Consider the following 21,548-nt stretch of genomic DNA (forward strand, 5'->3'; position numbering starts at 1 on the left):
AATAGAAATAGAATTAGATGGGAAGGAGGCTGAGTAACAAAAGTAGGGATGGAGAGATGGGAAAACTCCAAGACAGGTGGGGACCAGAACTGGGGTTGGTGGGACAGGGAGTTAAAAGGGACAAAACCAAAAGAGAAAAGCCAATGAAGAGATTCAGTTAGGCGGAAGGCAAGAGGTGAGAACGTCAGGGAGGTGGGTGGTCATGTGGAGAAACAGATAAACTGAGGCAAAGCTATTGTAGGCAGGGAGATGGATCGTGACCTTTGAGTGACAGGCAATGCTATTCGGAGAAGGTGTGTGGGATGTGGTCATCCAGTGTGGGTGCTGGCAGGTCATTTCTGGGCATCTCATTAGCCTTGGCCCCGGGACAGCTTCTGGCCACTACCACAGGCCACTTTGTGGGAACACGGCTCTCACCATAACCTACCACCTTCCCCAACCCTCACCAGCTACTTAAGTCGAGGATGTAGCTGAAGTCAGTGATACAAACACTAGACACAGAGCTTGGATCCAGAGAGGTGGAGAAGCCAGGGCCTCACTGCTGTGCAGGCACGTCCGCCTTTCTGAGCCTCGATGTTCCCATCTGTCAAACACAGCAGTGATGATGGTGACTTCTCCTGGGTGCCACCCGCTCCCTGCATCCTCCCTTCTTTGTCCCCCGAAACACACACAGGCTCCGTGTTCCTCTAAAAAGTTGTTTTTGTCTTTTTTAAATAATGTGAAAATGCCACGCAAAGGTTTGAACCAGAGGCCCCTCCAGGGGCCAAGCTGGAGCAGGGAAGAAGAGACGCAAGATGGGGGGTCCAGGTCCCCGAAGCCTATAGCCCCCGTCTGGGGCCTTGAGTGGGTGAGGCGAGGCCTCCACTGTGCCGAGGGACTCCAGGCCCAAGAGTTCAGTTCAGTTCCAAGAAAGGTGGCTCTCCAGGGAGGGGCGAGGGGCTTCCTGCCTCATTTGGCACCAAGGGGATTAGGGGGGTCAGGGGAGCCTTCTGGGAGGCTGGATGGTGGGGGGCCAGGGCCTCCTGTTTGGCACGTGGTTGGGGACGGGGAGAGCCCAGCCTCAGGGGCCTCCCCAGAGGCGGCGTCTGTGGTGGTGGCAGTGGCTCCGTCGTCCACAGATGATTCTACTCTCAACCCCTCTTCTGGGGGTGCAGGGGAGTCAGGTCTTCGGATGGTCAATTCTCCACGGGGCCTGAGGACAGAGGGAGTAGAGAGAGAAATGGAATTACTGGGCAGATAGGCTCATGGCTTCTGGCTCACTCGGAGTGAAAGCAAAGCCCTCGCTGTGGCCGTCCCTTTTCTGTCCTCATCTATCCCCGACCCCCTCACTCACTCTGCTCCAGCCACATTGGTCTCCTCACGCTTCCTTCCAGGCTCTAAGCACAGTCCTATCCCAGGGCCTTTGCACTTGCTGTTCCCAGTGCGTAGGACGCCCTTTCCTTAGCCCTTCCCATGTAACTGAGGTATCTCCTCCGATGCCTTCCTCAGCCATTCTCAATCAAGCAGGTGCCCTTTCGCCCCGCCTAGTCATTCTATCACATCGCGCTATGGTTATTTTTCTTCACGCTTCTCCTTGGGGATAATCCCCGTCATTGCTGAAGAACTTCCTGTCTGCTTGCCCCTCTGGAATGGAAGCTCAGGAAGGACAGGCCTGTGTTTGGTTACTGTTGTATGCCCAGCATCCAGCACAGGGCCTCCCACAAAACACCCTCTCACCAAATTTTCCCATGACCCTCCTCTCGCAATGGAAGGAATGCCCCTTGTTCCATTACACAGATGCAGAAAATCAAGGTCTGTGGGGTGGAGGATCTCATCAAGGGCCACACACTGGGCGCCCTCACTCTCCACCCTACGTCTTTCCGGAGTGGCCTGGGTCGGTCACTGCCTTCACTCCCCATCCCTGAGCCTCAGTTTCCCTCTCTTTAAATGGGGAGCATGACCCTCATGTCGGAGTGGGGAGTCTGGGTTATGGGGCATCACGCAGAATCCGGGGAACATCTGTTAAGTGGGCAGGGCCACGCGGAGCACAGGGTCTGGGGAGGGAGGGGCCGTACTGGGCCTGCGCACCGCGCTTCTCCCTAACAGACAGGCCCGCAGCTTCCCGGCCGCAGCGCGACTAGCTGTCGATGAGCGAAGGGACCTGAGGTTCCGCACGATCTGGCCCTCCCCCTTCCCTCCTGGTGATTAAAGGTGAAGTCATTTTCTCTGCTGGCTCCGAGGCCTCAGCCATGACTCACCACTTGGCTGGTGTCCCCACTCCCTGGAACCCACCCCACCCTGTCCTCATGGGGTACTCAGAGAAGGCTTCCGGGAGGCAGTGACATTGGGGGTGAAACCTGAGGATGTAGCCAAGTGAAGAGTCAGCCTTCACACCTGTCCTTCCTGCTCTTGACTCAGAGTGTTCTCACCTCTGGCTCCCGGCCCCTGGCCGCAGCCTCCCAGCCTCCAGTCGGCCTCCATGTGGCCCCGGGGGGGTCCTCCTATACCCAGGACTGATACCACCCATCCCGTCACAGCCCTCCCATGGCTCCCTAACGCCTCAACCCACCCTCAAGACCTACATGTCTGCCCTGCCCCCTCTCACCTCACTCCCCTCTAAGTAACCCCCAGACACACTGCTGCCCTTCTGTTCTTTAACTGGCCAAGCTCCCTCCTGCCTCAGGCCCTTTGTGCAAGCTGTTCAGTCTGCTAGCTCACTGTCCCCTTCCCCTTCACCTAGTTAACAACAACCAACCCTCCAAGTCCCCAGTTAAATGACACTTCCACTGAGGAGACAAAGCCCTTTCCTCGTGTCATCTGCTTTCTCAGCAACTACTGTGGGACTATGGGGTCAGTGTCTGTGGGTGGGGCGGGGCGGGGCTCATGGATCTTGCTCAGCCTGCAATCCCGGGACTAGCACAGTGCCTGCACACAGCCTGTGCTCAATAAACATCTACTTAATTAAGCACAGTCACAGCTACCAGTTTAGAGGCCACTGCTTCGTGATCAGGCTCCATGCTTCGTGCATGGGAGGATTAAGCCAGGTAATCCCCTCAATCCTGTTATCATTCCCCCATTCTACAGATGAGGAAATTGAGGCACAAAGGAGATGGACTCGCCTTATATCACACAGCTGATAAGTGTTAGGGCCAACACCTGGACTCAGGTAATTTTGAGAAAGCAGGAATGGAAACCTCCCTGAAAACGTCTGCACCTTCTACCTTCTCAGCTCTGTCCTCCAGGAACACGCGCGCACCTGCCTGGCCCAGGGTAACGTAAGCCCGGCATCCAGGGGTGTTCTCTGGCACGGCAGCAGGGGGCAGCAGAGAGCCCGACTCCTGCTCTCCTAGCCTCAGTTCCTGTCAAGAGAATTGGCTCTGCCCTCCTCTTCTGTGAGAATGGCCTTCTCTTTGGGACAGGCAGAAACTAAAGGTGACGTGCCCCTTTCGCAAGGTGGTGGTGAGGATTAGCGATATGGCGTACGTGAGACACCACAAGAAATGAACTTGACAAACACTGACTGGAGACGGCATGGACTCAGAGGCCAGGCAGTCGGGTTATCCTGGCTCCTCATTCCTCTCTGCCTCAGTTTTTTCTTTTGTAAAATGGGGATGAGGCTAGAATCCACCCCATGAAGGATTAAATGGGTTAAGATGGATGTAGCAAGCACATGGTAGGGGTCTCTGAGTGCTTGCTATTATTATTAGCAGGGCTACCATTATTGTTGTTGCTACGGGTCTCGCTGGTCAGGTTTTCTGCTCTGGTTCATACTACCCAGCTTTGAGCACACTGGCGTCCTCTCTCTCCTTGTCTGCCTCTGATCAACGTGCGCCCTGCAGGGAGGTGGGGTCAGGACCCCGAAAGTGACAGGCAGGAGCCTGTCCCAGGGACGGGCAAAGATGGGTAAGACTTGGAGGAGATCCTTACAGAAGGGTTTGAAACTGAAGCTCAGAGAGGGGTGTGAGTGCCCAAGTTCATCTTGATGGACACCACTTGGTCTGAGCTGGTTCCAGAGTTGGGTGGAGTCTCAGTGATGAGCCAAGAGTGCTGACAGAGGGGAAGGAGGAGACTGAGGAGAGGGAGGCAGGGAAATTCAAAAGTAGGGACAAGAATGTGGGGAGAGACAGATGGGGAACAGAGAGAAATCGGCAGAGGTGGGGGCTGGGCGGAGAGTCTGAAGCACTGTACCTGCGGGCCGGGCGTCGGGGGCCCGGGTGGGGGGCCCCGGGGTCTCCAGCGCAGGCGAGACGGAGAAGCGGGAGAAGCACAGGGGGGGGCCTGGCGGGGGCAGGAGGGGGAAATCCTCCGCCCACTCGAAACTGCCTCCTAGCGGAAGGAGGGGTGACGGAGGAGAGGAGGACGCGGTCAGACCGTCAGACACTTCTGGAGCACCCCCACCCCAACTTCAGATCCCGCCCTCCGACCCAACATCCTTCTCAGGCCCCGCCCATCGCTGCGTGCGCCCACAGCTCCCTCCCCAACTCTGCCCCGCCTCCACGCCCCGCTTCGCCCCTCACCAAAGCCGCTGTCGTTGCTGGGAAACCCATCTCCGGGGGTGGCGGGGTGGGGAGGCGTCGGGGGCGCTGGGGGCGTTGACGGGTCCATGTCCCCCTCGGGGGGGCCCTGGACGCTCAGCTCGTTGGTTGGCGTCTCCTGTGAAGGCAAATTAGGGGAAACGAGAGATGGAGAACCGTCACATCCCACCCACTGCATCCCAATAAGCAACACCCTCTGCTAACATTTCTGGGGCTTCAGGCATCCCAGTTTACTACTGCAGGCTCTGGAAAAGACTGGATTCCCTAATCTGCCTTTGAAGTCTCAGGCCAGCCTTAACCCCACCCCCGCCCGAGGCTCGGACCACCATTCCCCGTCCCCACCCACACACTTAAGGCCTTCCCGACTGTGGAGCCCCACCCACAGCTAAGCAGCCCACCGCAGGAATTCTCTCCTTGCTCATTAAAGCGCTGCTTTCAAGGGAGCCCCGAACTCGATACTATCTGCGTAAGTCCCGCTCCGTCTCAGTGACCCCTACCCACCTCCGAGATATCGACAGCAGGAGTCCAAATTCTGGCCCCAGAACTACCTGCTGTTATGGTCCTCCAAACCCCCACCCCATCCCACGCACCTCCTGCCCCTTCCCTGAGCCCCTAAGCCTCGCCCTCCGAAGTGGCTCCACTCCAGCCCTCCAAGCCCCATCCTTTTGTTATAGTGACCCAGGCTCATGAACCTGTTGTCACTCATCTCAGGACCTCAGCGTGGTTTGCCCCGCCTCAGGTTCATCTAGACACGGCCTCAGTCTACAAGCGCCACCTCCCCTTTTCTCTTCCACACTATTGTGTACCCCCAGGGCTACTTGCACAGTCTTCAACCCACCATCTCTTTAGGCCCCGCCCCAGTTCATCAGCTCAGCCCATCCTGAACCCACTCCGAACCATCTTAACACTAGAAGTCTCATCTCTTAAGCTCTTCCTGCAGCCTCTCCATGGCCCGCCACTAGTGGGTAAGATCTGCTCCATCCTGAGCCAAGCCTCTAACACCGCTAGAGCACTGATGTACAAACCCCTCCCCAAACCTCACTAGGCTTCGCCCTCACCACTCAGGCCACGCCCCAATCCTCTCAACAGTTGCTCCCTAGCAGCTCCAGGCTCCGCCCCGACTACCAGGTATCCACCTTTCCAGATCCATTCTCAAGCTTCAGGCCTTTCTCTCGCATTCTACCACCTTCCCCCATCACAGGCCTCACCCCGCCCTCACCCCAGGACCCACCCCAGCTCTGGGCTGGGTCCGTCCTCCTGGCCCCGCCCCATTCCCGTCCCCCCAGACACACTTCCAGCCTGTCTCTCCCCAGGCCCCTCCCCGCCCCCGAAGACCCCGCCCCACTATGGACCCCGTCCCCGACACCTGCGCCCTCGGTTGCAACGCACCTGGTCGAAGAGGTAGACGGTCACGTCCCCGTGGAAGGAGACCATCTTGCGTTTCCTCTCCAGCTCGCTGTCCTCGGGCTCGTCGGCCCCGCGCGGAGATTTGAGCAGGCCCCGCAACGGGCGGGCCGCGTCCGCGTCGGCGCTGCTCACCACGACGGGCACCGGGGCTGCCCGCGCCCTCCCGGGGCCCCGGGGCCCCGCTGCCGCGTCCGCCGCCGCCTCCTCGTCCTCCTCCTCGTCCTCGTCCTCCCCGTCCTCCTCCGCCGGCCCCGGCGCCCCCGCCCCGCCGGCCTCCCCGCCAGCCGCCCCGGCGTCCGCGCCCTCCCACGGGGGCCGCCGCGGGCCCGGCCCCGGGAACGGCGTGAGCGTGAGCGGCGGCAGCGCCAGCGAGAGCCGTGAGAGCTTGGCTGCGAGGGGAGAGACCCGGTGAGCCCCTGTTCCTGGGGAAACTGAGGTATGCTCTTCCACCTAGCTGTGTGTCCGCAGGTAATCTCAGGCTACAATTTGGGCCTCAGTTTACCCCCTCGTGAACCCAAGGGCTGCACTGGGGCCTTTCTCCACGCAGAGAGGGAGATCTTCCCCTGACTCCAGTGCTTAACCCTCCCCGTTGCTCCCCGGTGCCAACTTGTCCCCGCAGCCCACCACTGCCGCCAAGTGCCCAGGCTCTGCCGACCTCGCCAGGCTGTATCCTCACCTCATTCTGGCTTGACTTCCATCCATCTACATGGACCACCTCCCCATTCCTCCAACCTTTGCATAGGCTGTTCCCTCTGCCTGGAACTTCCTTTTCTAACTCAGGTCTTATTCATCTTCCAGTTCTGTCTGGGTTTTCAAAGCCTCAGAGCTCTCCCAGGAGGTCATCAGGCCAGACCTCCCACTCTGCACCCCATAGCACCAAGCACCTCTCCTGAGCAGAAGTTATATGTCAGTATATAACTATGTTTCTGTGGTAATGTGATTAAAGTTTGCCTTGCCACAGAACAGACTGAGTACTGCTGGTTGTGGCTGTATCCCCAAGCACACAGAAGTACCCAGTCAATATTTGTGGGATTAATGAATGAATGTTCCCTGCTATGTGGTGTTGACCAAGGCACTTTCCCTTTCCAGCCCTCTATCGCCAGACAAAATGGGGGTGTCTAACCAACTCCAGGTCCCCTTCCCTGCCCTTAGACCCCCTCATCTCAGCCTGCTAGGAGGGAAGGACTTTAGATCCCTGGAGAAGAAAACCTGGCTTTGAATCCCAAGCCTACCCTGCTTGCTTGCCGTGTGTCCCTGGGCAAGCAGATCCACCTCTCTGAGCCTGTTTCCTCACTGGTAAATGGACAGGGGCCACTCATTCCTCCATTAGTGCATAAGTGAACTGTGTGCCAGGCCCTGTGGGGGGTGATGGTGTGGATGAGAGGAGGATCAGGGCGAGGCAGGGAGAAAGAGGGATGTGGACCGGTCACTCCCCCTCTCATTCACTCCTCCAGCTTCACTGGCCTTTTGCTATTATTCCCTGAACAGACTAAGTTAGTGCCTGTCTCACTGCCCTCTACCTGATATGCACAAGGCTTACTTCCTTCATGTCTGCTCAAAAGTCACCTCCATACTTAGGCCTTCCCTGACCACCCATCTCAGGGTGATGAGGTGGGGAAGGGCTGTATAGAGGGAGCTATCTGTGGGTACACAGAGGAAGGACAGGATGACAGCCTTTAGAAATCAGGAAGACTTCCCAGGGCAGGAGCAATTTAAGTGGGGTCTTGAAGAATGAGTAGGAGTTCACTGGTTAAAGAAAAAAAAAGCAGGCTATTCCCAGCCTCTTCTCACCCAGCAACACCAACACCCTTACCGCACCCCAGATCCTCTGAGGTAGCTTAGCTGCTCATCCCCTGACATTTCCGCTGGTCTTTCCTGACACAGATGGTAGCAAGCTCCCTCCAATGGCCTCAAGTTGATGGTAGTGTTCTAATACCAGGAACTTTGAGGAAGGAAAGTTCTCTGCCCAGCCCCCTTCCTGACCTTTCTGTCCTGAGCCACAGGTTCCTCTGGTGGATGGAGATGGAAACCTTCCCTCAAGTGTGGCTGTCAGTTTGCTGATATAAAACAGGGACCAGTCATTTATAACTTTCATACCAGTATTTACGGAATTCAGGACTCCAGGTGATTCTGGTGGAACTACAGTCCCTATGTCTACATCTAAATAAGGCCATTTATCTTTATTCTCCATTTATCGTTTCTTAAATCGTCCCCTCTCTTAGACAGAACACTTCCTGTGTTCCGACCCAAACTCAATTTCCAGAAGAGGCATTTCTACAGCTTCCAGGTCACCAATACCATGGAGACAGGGCCTGAGGATCCCTGGGTCCCCCTCACAGAACCTGGCACACCCCATGCCTCAGCTTGTTGGGAAGTTGAAACCAGAGATCACACGCTGGCAGCCCAGCCCACAGATAAGCTTCGTTTGAATTGGTTTCAACATTTAAAACACTGAGAACTCTGGTTTAAAAGGGAAAAACAGATTTGGCAACTCCAGGTGGGCATTGCTGACTGGAGCTGAGAAGTGGCTGCATTTCCTCCCCAACTCCCCACCCTACCTCTCCCATCCTCTTTCATTCATTCCTCACTACTGTCTGGCCCCCACGGACATCGGAGTTTGAGACCCTGGTTTATGTGAATTGCAATAATAGAAGCAGAATGCCAGGCACTGGGCCAAAGGCTGTGGAAGTCCTGACTCATTTGATCCTCACAACAACCCTATTAGGTAGGGTTGAACCCATACCTGTACCTAATATTGTCATCCATTTTTTGGCAGATGGGGAAACTGAGGCACAGAGAAGTAAGATCTTTTCCCCAAGGTCACAGCGCTAAGGAAGGGCAGAGCCAGGATTTGAGCCCAGGCAGTGCCTGCACCTGTTAAGGCCAGCCTGACCTGTCTGCTACCCAGGAGCCCGAGAATCTCAGCTGTGCTCCCAGGGCCCCCAACCTGGGTCCCACGCTCCCAGCAGCCTCCTCACCTTTGATCTGCTCGCTGTTCCCCTGAGGAGGTCCCAAGTCCAAGAACAGTCGTGGCATCTCGGGGCCCTTCCTCTCTGGCTTGGGGGGGTCCCCGTCTCCGCTGGGTGCCATGTCTCCGCCGGCCCTGCTGTCTGGCACCCCGGGCTCTCCCTCGGAGGCCACCTCCGGCCTGGCTCTCTGGGGCACTGGCTCCAGCCTCCTCGGCTGTGCTTCCAGTGGCAGAGGCGGAGGTGGCTGTGGCCTCGTGCTGTCTACCCATCCGGCCTTTGCGTCCACGCCGCTTCCGAGGCCGCCGCCTGGGTCCATCCCCATGCCCACTGGGGCTCGGCCCCCACTCCCGAGGTCCAGCCTCCCAGCCACGGGGGCTCTCGATGCCCCCCCAGTCTCGGGGGTTCTCCTCTCGGTCCCCAGTCCCAGCCCCCCGCTCCTGGGGGCTTGGCCAATGGGGCCAGGGGCTGTCTCCCCTCCGTTCTGGGGCAAGGCCACTGTGCTGGGCGTGAGGGCTTTCTCCAGCGAGGTCTCTGGGGCTGGCTCCCCGATCGTGGGGGCTGGACCCCCACTCTCGGGCATCTTCTCCCAGGGCCCTAGGGCTCTCCAAGGCCCAGTCTCTGGCAGCCTCTCCGTGTTCCTGGGAAGTCTCAGGCCCCCATTCTCTGACACCGTCTCCTCCATCTTTGGGGGTGTCAGTCCCCCATTCGCCAGCACTGTCTCTTCTCTCTCTGGGGACCTCAGCTCCCCATTCTCCAACACTGTCTCCTCCCTCCTTGGGGGTGTCAACTCCCCATTCTCCAGCACTTTCTCTTCTCTCTCCGGGAACCCTGGGCCTCCATTCTCCGCCACCTTCTCCTCGATGCCCGGGGCTCTCTGTGCCCCGTTCTCCAACACTGTCACCCCGTTCATGGGGACGCTCAGGTCCTCGTTCAGGCTTGGGGCTTTCTTCCCGCTGCCCAGGACTGTGGGGTCCCTGCTCGGGCCCAGGGCTTTCTCTCTGTTCCCGGGGCCTCTCCCCACCTTCCTGGGTCCCATCTCTCTGGGGGTTGCTGCCTTCTCCCCCAGGAGGTTCCTTGTCACGTCCTCCCGCAGGGACATCAGCAGCTGCTCGGTGCTCACTTGAACTACGAAGGTTGGCTTCTCCCGGGTCCCCTGAAGTACGAGGGGACCCGGGTCTGGGGGCGGCCGGGGCGCTCCCGGGTCGGGGGGCTCGGGGGGAGCCCGTGGTCGAGGGACCCCTTCCTCCTCGGCTGCCCCCCCGCCTGGGAAGGCTCCCTCGGGGGAAAAAGGGGTCTCGGTCTCGTAGCCACTGTCCCCTGGCTTGGGGCCCGGAGATGACAGGCCTGAGCCGGGACTGGCCACGGCCGAAGGGGGGTCGGGGGACACGGCGGGGTCCACGGGGGCCCGGGGAGGTGGCGGCGGGGGGGGGGGAGCGGGAGGTGGCCCCCGCCCGGGGTACTGGGGCGCCGCCGCCCCCATGAGGGGGTCCAGAAACTCGGGGGGGGCCGAGGAGGGGGGGGCCATGGGCAGGTCGGCCAGGGAGCCCCGCTCTGCCCGCAGGGATGAGTCGTCCTCTGGGGCATGGGGGCAGCCAAGAGCAGGGTGGCCCCCCCAGCCAGCGACAGCATCCCCCCGCTCCAGGGGCAGGCAAGAGCAGGCCCCCTCGCGGCTGCACAGGGGACAGGGTAGGTGACTCCGGCGGCTGGGGCCACCCCCAAGGCTGCTGCTGTCCTCTCCTTGGGAGCTGCCCTCCTCCTCCTCCTCTTCCTCCTCAGCCCACGCGGCGGCCCCCCGCTCACCCAGCACCTCGGCAGGGTCTCCTGCCAGGGTCTCCCCAGCGCCCCGGCCCTCGGGGTCCCAGCCACTCAGGAGGAAGCTGCCTGATGATGAGGACTGAGCCGGGAAGGACCGGGGTCCAGGGAAGAGCGGGGAGGCCCAGGTCTCAGACACCAGCTGGGGGACCTCAGAAGGAGCCTGGGGGGGCTGGGGAGCAGGAACTCCTGGGTCCAGGGGGTCCCAGTCATTGGGGAAGAGGGGCTCAGGTGGGGAGCCATGCTCCTCCAGGCGGATGTAGTACTCGCTGCTCACCGAGGGGCTGCGTGCACTGATAACCGGCAGCACACTGGGTGTGGACAGCGCCTCATAGAAAGGGTTAGAGGGGTTGGCGTGGGGCGCTGGGGGCGCGGATGCTGGCTGCCAGGGGGGCGCCCCCCCACCCCGGCTGGCCCCCCGCCGTGCTTTCTCCCACAGGCACTCAAGGTTGAGGCCACGGCTGCTCTCGGTGACCGTGAGCACGTCATCAGGGTCAGCCCCAGGGAAGCCATCCAAAAGGGGGAATGGTGAGGAGAGGGTCCCTGGGCGGGGTGCGCTGTGGGTTGGGGGCCAGGGCCAGGGGAAGGGACCATCTCGGGGTGGGGGTGGTGGGGGCGGGGGCCGTGGGGGCCGCTCAGAAAGCAGGTAGGTGAGCTGCAATTGGAGATCAGAGGCCGAGGGGCGCTGGGCCGGCGGCCGCCAGCAGGACTGCAGGATATCGTACCTGGGGGTAGAGGAAGGAGGCAAGAGTAGGGCTCATGGGGTGGAGGGGCCACTGGGGGCAGGCAGAGACCAAGAGAAAGGGGGGGCAGAGACCCAGAGAGAGACAGAGATCCAGACCGAGAGATCCAGAGAGAGAGGGCTAGGGGCCTAGAGAAAGGGAGGACAGTGAGGCCGACATGAGGCAGAGATGGTTAAGGCAGCCTTACTCTCGGCTGTGAGTGCTGGTGTCAGAGATAAGTAAGCAGCAGGGGTCTTCTAGGGTTACAAAAACTCGGATTCAAACACCAGCTCTGTCATTCCGTGCCTCAGTGTCCCCCCTCCAAGTAGCAGATGCTGCCAGAAGGGGTGGTGAGATTGTGGGTGGTGTGTGAAAGGTGGGGGATTCTGGGACCAGCCCCTGATGCAATGTGGAATGTCTGGGGTCTGGGGCAGGCCCTGCCCTCACCAGTAGTCCGCATAGGGCAGCTTGAGCCTGGGCCGGGCCAGCTTGACGTGCTGCTGGCGGACAACGAAGGCCAGAACCTCCTCATCTGACAGGTGGCGGTAGGGCTGTGCCCCAAACTCAAACAGCTCCCACAGGGTCACCCCCAGGGACCTGCAGGGAGCAGAGGGCAGAGAGGTCAGAGCCCCACCCTGACCCACCTGGGGGCCTCCCCTCTAGGCCTGTTTCCCCATCCGTGGAACCGGGTGACATCCTGTAACCCTTCCACCTGCCTTGCCCTCCTGGGCCCCTGGCTGCTCAGGCCCCTCACCAGATGTTGCTCTCTCGGCTCTGGTCCACAACCATGAAGGTCCCATGCAGCTCCCCAAGGAGCTCGGGCGCCGCCCAGCGCAGAGGGATCCACAGGCGCTCGGGGGTCAGGTAGTAGTCCTCCTGGGGGGCCGGGCAGGGTCAGGCTGGTTGGGACACCCCCACCGCCCCCAGCCCTGAGAGACCACAGCCCTCACCTTGTAGTTGCTGTGGGCCAGCCCATAGTCTCCAATGCGCACGGTCAGGTCGGAGGTCAGCAGACAGTTGCGCAGGGCCAGGTCGCTGGGTGCGGGCGACGGGGGCCAGATGAGGAGGGAGAAGCATGGGGCAGCCCACCCCCAGGGCAAGACTCCGCCCCTTTCCAAGCCCCGCCCCTTTCCTTTCCCTCACTCCTCTCCGCCCGATTCCACCTTCTCTTCTCCCTTCTCTTGACTCCTCCCCTCTCCTGACGCCCCACCTCTTCTCTCCAGACCCCTCCACAGTTTTTTCCTTTTGCATTTGCGATTCAGGCTTTCTCCACTCCTTAAGCCCCTCCCCTGTGGCCACACCTCCCACCCCGCAGCCTGGCCTCCTTCCTCTACGGTAAGTAGTGCCCCCCACACACACTTCTCCCCAACTGCCACCTGTGCACGTAGTTGTGGGAGTGGAGATGCGCCAGCCCCCGGGCGATCTCCAGGCCCATCCTCTGCAGTGTCCGCAGGTCTCGAGGGGGCAGCTCAGGGGACAGGCCCTCCGGGGGCCGCTGAGCCCGGAGGTAACGCTTCAGGTCCCCCTGGGAGAAAGGGTAGGGAGGGGTCAGTACCACCAGCCCCTCCCAGGCATCACCTCGCGTGCTAGTTCAGTGCGCCCCACACTAGTAGAGCGAGTGCTCACCTACCGTCAGCGCTCAAGAACTGTTAGCGCTTATCGCACAGATGTCGCTGTGATGATGATGTTATTGCCAAAGACTCCTAGGAGCCCGGCAGCCCCCAGCCCCCACCCGTCCAGCTCCCCACTCCCCCCTCCCCCACAGACCCTCACCAGTTGACAGAACTCCATAATCAGCAGAAAAGGCAGTGTCTCCACACAGACGCCCAGGCACTGGAGGACATTGGGGTGCTGCAGGCTCCTGGTGGGGGGGCGGCTGAGTCAGGAAATAGCCCCTTCCATCCAGCGTCAGCCCCCTCGTCCCATTCCAACCGCCCAGCAAAACCAAACTATTGCTTCAGTCTCTTTACTCTCAGTTTCTTCACCTCAGGTTTCCCCACCACACACACACCCCTTCCGCACGCCCAGTCTCAGGACTGCCCCACTGTCCCCCAGTTCCAGGGCTAGACCCCCCAGGTGACTCCTTGCCCCTCTTTCCTCCTCACCTCCGCCCAAACCTCCCTTCCCCATCCCCTCCTCTCCTCCCAGCCCCAGCTCAAGCCTCCTCGATCCTGGCCTGTCTTCTCAGCCCCCTCCCTACCTTCCTGCCTCCAGTCTCTCCCTTTCAGTTTGGCCCGGGCTGGCCCCTCTCTTGCTCACAGCCCTCCATGGCTCTCCAGCATTCCCAGACAGAGCGTGGCTCACTCCTTGGTTTTTGCTGCCCGTGGCTGGCCCCACTGCCTTCCCCAGCACCATCTATCACCCTGGTGTGCCTCTCCCAAATGCTCAGTTGCCTGCTTAGGTGCCTTTGCAGTTACAGTTCTCTCTGTGGATTACACCCTGCCCTCATCAGTCCTCCTCATCCCTCAGGTCTTAGCTTCAATATCATTTCTCCAAGCAATGTCCCTGAGCCACCACACCATGGGATGCCCCCTCCTTTCTCTAGGCAGTGAGCCCCACTGGTACAAGGATTTTGGGTGTTTTGTTCACATAGCTGTGTCCCCAGTGCCTTAGATCAGTAGGTTTTCAATAAAAATGTGCGGAATTGGGCCGGCCCAGTGGCTCAGACGGTTAGAGCTCCGTGCTCCTAACTCCGAAGGCTGCCAGTTCGATTCCCACATGGGCCAGTGGGCTCTCAACCACAAGGTTGCCGGTTCAACTCCTCAAGTCCCACAAGGGATGATGGGCTCTGCCCCCTGCAACTAAGATTGAACACGGCACTTTGAGCTGAGCTGCCTCCCGGATGGCTCAGTTGGTTGGAGCACCGGCTCTCAACCACAAGGTTGCCAGTTCAATTCCTCGACTCCGGCAAGGGATGGTGGGCTGCGCCCCCTGCAACTAGAAATGGCAACTGGACTTGGAGCTGAGCTGCGCCCTCCACAACTAAGACTGAAAAGGCAACAACTTGAATCTGAACGGCACCCTCCACAACTAAGATTGAAAGGACAACAACTTGACTTGGAAAAAGTCCTGGAAGTACACACTGTTCCCCAAGAAAAGTCCTGTTCCCCTTCCCCAATAAAATCTAAAAAAAAAAAAATGTGCGGAATGAAGGATTTCACCTTGCGACACTGCCTGGGGGCCTGTGGGAAGACTAAAATATTCTGGGCTTGTAGCTCAGAGCCTGGCTCAGGGTAGAGGCTCAGTAAGTTATTTTCCTTCTGGGGACTGGCAGAAGGCAGGGGCTGCTCGTGCACTGCAGGGCCAGTGGCTCGGCCCCAGCCATCCACTACCTGCACTCCAAACTTCTCCACCTTGGAGAACAGTGCCTCCCGCTCCTGCTTCTACCAAGCATCCAGCATGTGCTGGGCCTTGAAAAATGATTGGAGCCTTCAATGCAGGAGATTTAGGGTGGCAGATGTAGAAGGAAGCTTGGGTTCACTGCACACATACTATTCTGAGCCAAGGCCAGCCACTTCTGTTATCAAATCCTCCCAACAACCCTGTGAGGCAGGATGAAGTTTCCCATTTGATCCAGAGGAAATGGAGGCTCAGAGAGGTAAAGTGACTTGCCCAGGGTCATACAGCTGGGAATGGTGGCAGAGTTAGGATTTGATCTTGTCTCTGGTTCGCTCAGTCTACTGAGGGCCAATGGCATTTGTGCTTGGGTGACAAGAAGGAACCTGAGCCAACAGTGTAGTTCTGCACTCTCCAACAGAACTTTCTATAAAGGTGGACATGCTCTAGATACAAGCTAACATGGGAGCCACTGGCCATATGTGACCACTAAGCACTTGAAATGTGGCGAATGTAGATGAGGATATGAATTTTTAATTTGATTTCATGTTATTTCACATAGATTTAATATGTGACTAGTGGTTACCAGTACGGGTCTAGGGAGAGACAGGCAAATAGGCAACTAAGCAGATGAAAAAATGACAAACTAGGATACATGTTATGAAGAAAACACATGAATTGATGTGATTGATACAATGGGGGATCAGTTCTAGGGCCTGCCTTAGGGTGTGTGTGTGTGTGTGTGTGTGTGTGTGTAAGGGAAGGCCTCTGAGCTGAAATCTGAGGAGGGGAAGGGAGTACCCCATCCGAAGGTGGGGGGTGGGTGAGTCAGGAGTGATGTTCTAGACAGAGGGAACAGCAAGGACAAGCCAGGGGGGAAAGGCAGGGGTACTGAGGCAGGAAAGAGGCGGCTACGTGGGAGGGTCAGAAGCCCAGGGTGCCTGGGGCAGGGCTCCAGTGGCAGGAAGGGAACCGGGTCAGGCCGTGCAGGGCCTGTGGGCTGTACAGAGCAGTGGGACTTTGTCCTGTGGGCAATAGGGAGACATGGGAGGTTTTAGAGCAAGGGAGTGATAAAGTCCAATGTCTGGGTCTCTCGGGGTAAACCCCACTTTGGAACTTTCTGTTACACACCCTTTCCATGACAGAGGACTTACTACCTCACATGGCACTTATCTAGTAAATATCAGAGTGAAAGGGAGACCAAGGAGGGGAGGAACAGGGTCCTGCCTTCCCAGACCTCCCAGTCGAGTGGGGGCATCTGCTCTGGCCATTTTGGGTGCCTACTCAGGGCACTGGCCTGTGATTGACTCCACTCTTCCTCATCCAGAAAGCAGGAACCTGAGGATGTACCCCAACACAGTAATGGGATGTACCCCACCCCATTATGTGCTCAACACAGTAATCTCACATCCTCTCAGCTGTCCTCTACCTGAGAACCCTCAGGCTTCCTGGACTCCCTTTCCAGTTGAAGATACTGAGGTTCAGAGGAGAGAGGGCAGGTCTCTAGCTCTGCTTCTGTGCTCTCCCCTCGCCCTCTTCTTCCTGCCTCTCATTTTACGTCCCAGGCTCTGTCCCAAGAAAGAACCCGAGGCTCAGAAAGGGAAATTCTCTTTACTGAGTGGCACAGCCCGGAAGAGGTAGAGCCAGGAATCAAACCCATGTTCGACCCCACACTATACTCCCCCCACTCCCAAATGTTACTTTCATGAGGCACAAACCTGGATATTGGGGCCTCCAGGGCCGACGTCCACCTTACCTGTATGGCTGTGCTTCCGAGATGAACTTGCGCTGCTCCAGGGGCCCTGCGCTGGCTCGGAGCTCCTTCACCACCACCTGGGCTGGGGTGTAGTCGGAGAAAATCTCCCCCAGGATCACCTGGTCCAGGGGACCCAGCAGTCACCACTTGCAGTTTCCCCAGCCCCCTCCCCTGGGACCACCTCCATCCCACCGCTGGCTCTTGACTTCCCTGTTCTTTCCAACCTCTCCCTTCATGTCCCACCACCCTCACCCCCCACCAGATGCGGTGTGAGAGACTCACGGGCCCAGAGTCCGGTGGATGCAGGGACGGATGGAAGGATGGACAGACGGACGCGAGGAGAGCCGGGTGGCGAGGCGGAGTGATCAATGGAGTGAGGAGGTAGGCACTGATGGACACATGTGGGGGGATGGAGGTGGGTGGGAGTGGGTGAGAGGTGGACAGAGGTGAGGGTGATGGTGGGCTGAGGGGGCAGGAGGAGGAGGTGGGGGCAGATGAGAAGTGGTGGGAGCAGGGGGGATGGACACAGAATAGCAGCACAGCCCCAGATTGTATGGAACCCCTGCCTCCCACCCCAGCCCCACTCACCTTCCCAAACCAGCCACTCCCAATCTCTTGTAGGTAGCTGAGGTGCTGGCGGCTAAGCCCCAGAGGGGTGGTCATGTCTGGCGGGGGCAAAAGGGAGGCCCCTGAGCCTCTCTCCCCTTCCAAGTGCCACTGACACCTCCCAATTTAGAGGGGACTGGGGTAAAAGCAGACACCAATCTCTTTCCATTGGCTGTCCCCAACATTCCAATGATAGGACCTCAGTCTCCTCATTGGCTGCCCACAGCTTCCAGCACCCAATCCTTCCTTCCCTTTGGCATCCCAAGATCCTACGACATGACTTCAGTCTGCCATTGGCTGTCTCCGAGATTGAGATCTAGGCTTCCCTCACCATTGATTGCCTCACAAGAATCCCCAAATCTGGTTTTGGATTAAGCAATCTCTTCCACCAAGATTACTCTGACTCCTTCTAGAGTCAAGATTCTGGGGCTCCCACCCCCACCTTTCCCCTTGGCTGCCTGGGGCCTCAGCTCCCTGGCCCCTGAGGGAAGACTCTCAGGACCATACGATCCTAGTCAGGGTGTCGGGCAGTACCTGAATGTGAAGGCTGCGGGGCAGGCATCGGCAGGGAGACCTCAGCCAGCGGGAGAATGTAGACATCAGGCAGCGACTGTGAGGAGGAGGTCTCCTCCGCTGGGGGAGTGTACTCCCCAGAACAATCCTCCCCTTCAGGGTTCTCAAACTCCTGGGGCCAGAAGGGGTGAGGAGGGGAGAACACAGGGCTGACACATGCCATCATCCTTCTTATCAGTAGGTCTTCCCGTCTTTCTTACGACTGTCTCCAGCAGCCCAATTTCCACCCCAAGCCTCTGGATCTTGCCATGACTTCAGGACCAAAGGAGCTCTCGGACTCGGACTGACTGCCCCTCTCCCTCACCAACCACCTGGGTTGGGGGAAAAGGCCTTGCTGGAGTCTTCCTCCCCACCTTGAACCCTATCATGCACCTCACCTTGAAGCCGACATCGCCCCGTTTGCAGCACAGACAGGTGAGGAGGAGGAAGATGAAGGCCAGTAGGCCGGAGCAGGAAATGAGGACCACGGCGTAGGGAGGAGCCAGAGGGGCCCGGCCCAGGGCGAATCCATCTGTGGGCACAGGGCTGGGCTGGCGTCCCGGCTTCAAGCCCGTCTCCCGGACTTCGTGCCCCTTTCATCCGGGCCAGTCTTGACTACAACTCCCATGATGCTCAGTAACCAGGGGCCCCTTGTCAGAGGAGCCGGATGGGCCAGAGCATTGTGGGAGTTGTAGTTTAAAGCCTTCTCAGGTGGTTGGGGGTGGGGTCTCCTCGCCCCAAGCTGGGACCCCCCCCTCCCCATCACATCACCCCAGTCTTGGATGAATTCCAGTGAGAATTGACGGAAGGAGGAGTAATAGTGGAGCCTGGGGCTCCCAGAATTTACAATAGGCTCCCATCGACAGCCTCATTACCCCCTGTTTGGGGAAGAGGATGAACCCCTAAGTGCAGGCTGGAAGAGGATTCTTGCCCCATGCTGGAACCCCCTCGTTAGAGGGATTGAGGCGTGTTTCTTTTAAGGACGCTCGGAGCGCACACATGTCCTCTGTTCCCAACCCAAGCCCCTGAGCAGGGAACCCCGCGAGCCCTGGGTCTCCCCAAAGCTAGAGACAGTCTCCAGAGATGTGTCCGCCTTAGAAATAGTATTCCTCCCCGCGGCCCCCAATTCTCCCAGAGGCCCCGTCCTTCCGGGTTCCCTGCACACACCTGCACACACACATGCGTGCACACACACATGTTGCCCAAACGGACCCCCTCCCCACCCAGCCCCCAGCCTTCCTCCTACAGGCCCTGCTGACAGAAACACCATCCCCTCGGCTCCCCAGGCCCTGGTTCGACTGCGGGAAGACGCGCACACAGGTGATGGAGCCGGAGCCCCGCGGACAGACTCCCAGGCAGGCCGGGGTGGGGGTGGGGGCCGCTGGACAGCCGGATGGCCGGATGGACTCACCGGGGTGGGCCGGGGACGCCAGGCAGCCGGAGGCAGAGACGGCCGCGAGGAAGATGAGGGCGCCGGGGACAGGCATCTTGCCGAGGATGGAAAGGAGGTGGAGGTGGTGGCGGCTGGGGAGGAGGGGGGGGCGGGCCCTCAGCCCCCAGCCATGGGGACCCGCGCGACCCTGGCCTCCCCCCGGCCCAGGAGAGGGGCAGGAGATGCAGGACAGGGGGAGGGAGGGGCTGCTTACTGGCTCAGGTACCCCCCTCCCCCTCTTTGAAGGGGTAGACAGATGAAGGGATGGAGAGGACAGAGGAGAGGAGCTGGGGAGCCGGGGTTGCTGGGGTTGGGGGGAGAGGGTAGGATGGGGGGGCGAGAATGAGGGCCCCGCCCCCGAGGGCAGCCCGGATTGGGGGAGCAGAGAGCCTGTCAGAAGAAGGGTGGGAGGAGGGAGGATGGAGCGTCGTCATGGCAACTGGCTCCCCAGTAGCATTGGCTGCCAGGACGGAGGGGAGGAGGAGGGACAGACAGGGACCAGCAGACCCTTGGGGGGGGGGCGGTGCAGGGCCCACAGTGCCTGGCCCGGACACCACTGTGACATGCCACCAGCATGGACACGTGTGCTCCACGCCAAGATGCAGATGTCAGGCAGGCATACGCAGCCCACACATGGCTGACACACGTCGCAGAGACCCTCATAGACAAGCACATCATATACAAAGGTGGACAGCCATCGGCAGACGGGGACACGTACACGTCACACACAAAGACGCGAGGATGATGGGCTGCACTGAGAACGCACAGGCAGGCCATCCCCCGGCACAGATGCACCCGGCTACGCAGGAACGGCAAAGCATCACAAAGATCCACACATGCCACAGATCAAGTAAAGCCCCAAATACACAGACACGCATGCCACAGACAAAGATCCATGCAGACACCACGGGGACATGCTGAGGCACACAGTCACAAACACATAGACAAATGTAACAAAGAACACCCATAGACACAGCATCACACACAGATACACACAAATATGCACATCGCACAAATACACACAGGCATCACTTTCAGAGACACGAAGACACACGACATCACATACCACATGCACAAATATATACAGACACACAACAGATACACGGAGAGACAAGCACATCATATACACCAGTACACACAAACACAACATACAAACCCATATATATATCTAGACACAGAGACATAAAAGATACACATCTCTCACACAGACCCACATTTCACTCACCTGAACACACACAGAAACACATGGACAGGCACAACTCATACATGGATATAGACACACACAACACATTCAAAGAATCACAGATGCATACAAACCTATACAAATCACATATAAAAATACATATAAATACATCACACACTGATAGACGTATATCGTAAATATACGCAGTCACACACATTATACATACAATACCACACAGACACATCGAATACATAGACATAAGGATATTTGATACACACATCACATAAACACACATGGATACACACTTCACAAATATACACACATTTCATAAAAGGTTACAAAAGACATATTACTCCACCATAGTCACACATCACATACACAAATACACATGGCACACATAACACATACCAAAATGCACAACACATACGAAGACACGCATCACAAATACCCACATTTCCTATGAGGTTACACAGCCATTACACAGCCATAGACACTTCACACAAAAATACACGATCATATTTTATTTTATGTATTTATTCTTATGAGCATTTACTCTGCACCAGGCATTGTTCTCAGCGCTTTACACATATTACCTTTTAATCCTTACAGCAGCCCTCTGAGACAGGTATTTTTATCATCCCTATGGTACAGATGAGGAAACTGAGACACAGAGAGGTGCAGTCACCTGCCCCAAGGCATACAGCCGCTAAATGGCAGGGTTGGGACTGGAACTCGGTCTGTCTGGGACACAGACAAAACAAGACAAGGACACACATATCACGTGCCAGGTCGCCGCCTCGGGGGTCACACCGCACCCCACAGCATCCCGAACCGCAGACACCTGGCAGCACAGACTCCCACCCTGCGTGCGGACGTCTGCGCGGTCCGTGAGCACCTGCGATGCGTCCCTCCCGACCGGCGCTGCGCATCTCAGACGCAGCCTCACAACACACCGCGGAGGCAACTCAGACACCCTTTCCCCAGCACGGCCTACCCTGTCCCTGCCCCCCACCAGGGGTCCAGACCCCCAGGCGTCCAAAACGCGCAGCCTTGGCCTCTCGGCGCGCCCAGGACAGGCGGCTCACAAACCCCGCAGTGCGCAGCCCCCACCTCCCACCCCCATCAGGGGCCCCAGGGCAAGGGCGAGGGCTGCTTCTCGGGGATCTTATTGGAGAAACTGAAGCAGGTTCATTGCGCCACGAGGGAGGGGTTGCCGGAACCAAGGCTGCAGGTAGCCTGACCATTGTGCAGGTAGAACA

The 21,548-nt window shown here is 58.5% G+C and overlaps 1 protein-coding gene across 4 annotated transcripts; it reads right to left on the minus strand.

Moving 5' to 3' along the window:
* Window positions 1–526: 526 nt before the first annotated feature.
* LMTK3 (lemur tyrosine kinase 3) lies at window positions 527–21,249 on the minus strand. 4 transcript variants are annotated; one of them, XM_033127831.1, is made up of 16 exons: window positions 21,151–21,249; window positions 19,086–19,198; window positions 18,073–18,206; window positions 17,657–17,807; window positions 17,105–17,181; window positions 16,517–16,635; window positions 13,198–13,285; window positions 12,801–12,949; window positions 12,375–12,459; window positions 12,179–12,300; window positions 11,872–12,021; window positions 8,900–11,427; window positions 5,904–6,310; window positions 4,497–4,632; window positions 4,168–4,305; window positions 527–1,192 (listed from the first exon to the last, which is right to left on the minus strand). In XM_033127831.1, exons 1-16 carry the CDS (start codon window positions 21,216–21,218, stop codon window positions 1,176–1,178), a joined length of 4,482 nt encoding a protein of 1,493 aa, XP_032983722.1. In that variant the 5' UTR covers window positions 21,219–21,249; the 3' UTR covers window positions 527–1,175. The 4 variants fall into 4 exon arrangements, with proteins under 4 accessions (XP_032983722.1, XP_032983725.1, XP_032983723.1 ...); XM_033127834.1 differs by lacking the exon at window positions 21,151–21,249 and adding an exon at window positions 19,321–19,421 and having other exon boundaries at window positions 19,086–19,161; XM_033127832.1 differs by lacking the exon at window positions 21,151–21,249 and adding an exon at window positions 20,883–21,113 and having other exon boundaries at window positions 528–1,192.
* Window positions 21,250–21,548: the final 299 nt, after the last annotated feature.

This window comes from Rhinolophus ferrumequinum, chromosome 15, assembly GCF_004115265.2.
Source record: "Rhinolophus ferrumequinum isolate MPI-CBG mRhiFer1 chromosome 15, mRhiFer1_v1.p, whole genome shotgun sequence".
NCBI lineage: Eukaryota > Metazoa > Chordata > Mammalia > Chiroptera > Rhinolophidae > Rhinolophus > Rhinolophus ferrumequinum.

Excerpts from the sequence above, each read along its gene's own strand:
- LMTK3 (XM_033127831.1), bottom strand. The coding sequence starts at position 21,218 with ATGCGCAGCGCCGGTCGGGAGGGACGCATCGCAGGTGCTCACGGACCG. Across the intron at positions 17,808-18,072 it reads GGGGCGATGTCGGCTTCAAG|GAGTTTGAGAACCCTGAAGG; the intron begins GTGAGGTGCATG and ends TTCTGGCCCCAG. Across the intron at positions 13,286-16,516 it reads TCGGAAGCACAGCCATACAG|GAGCCTGCAGCACCCCAATG; the intron begins GTAAGGTGGACG and ends CCCCCCCACCAG.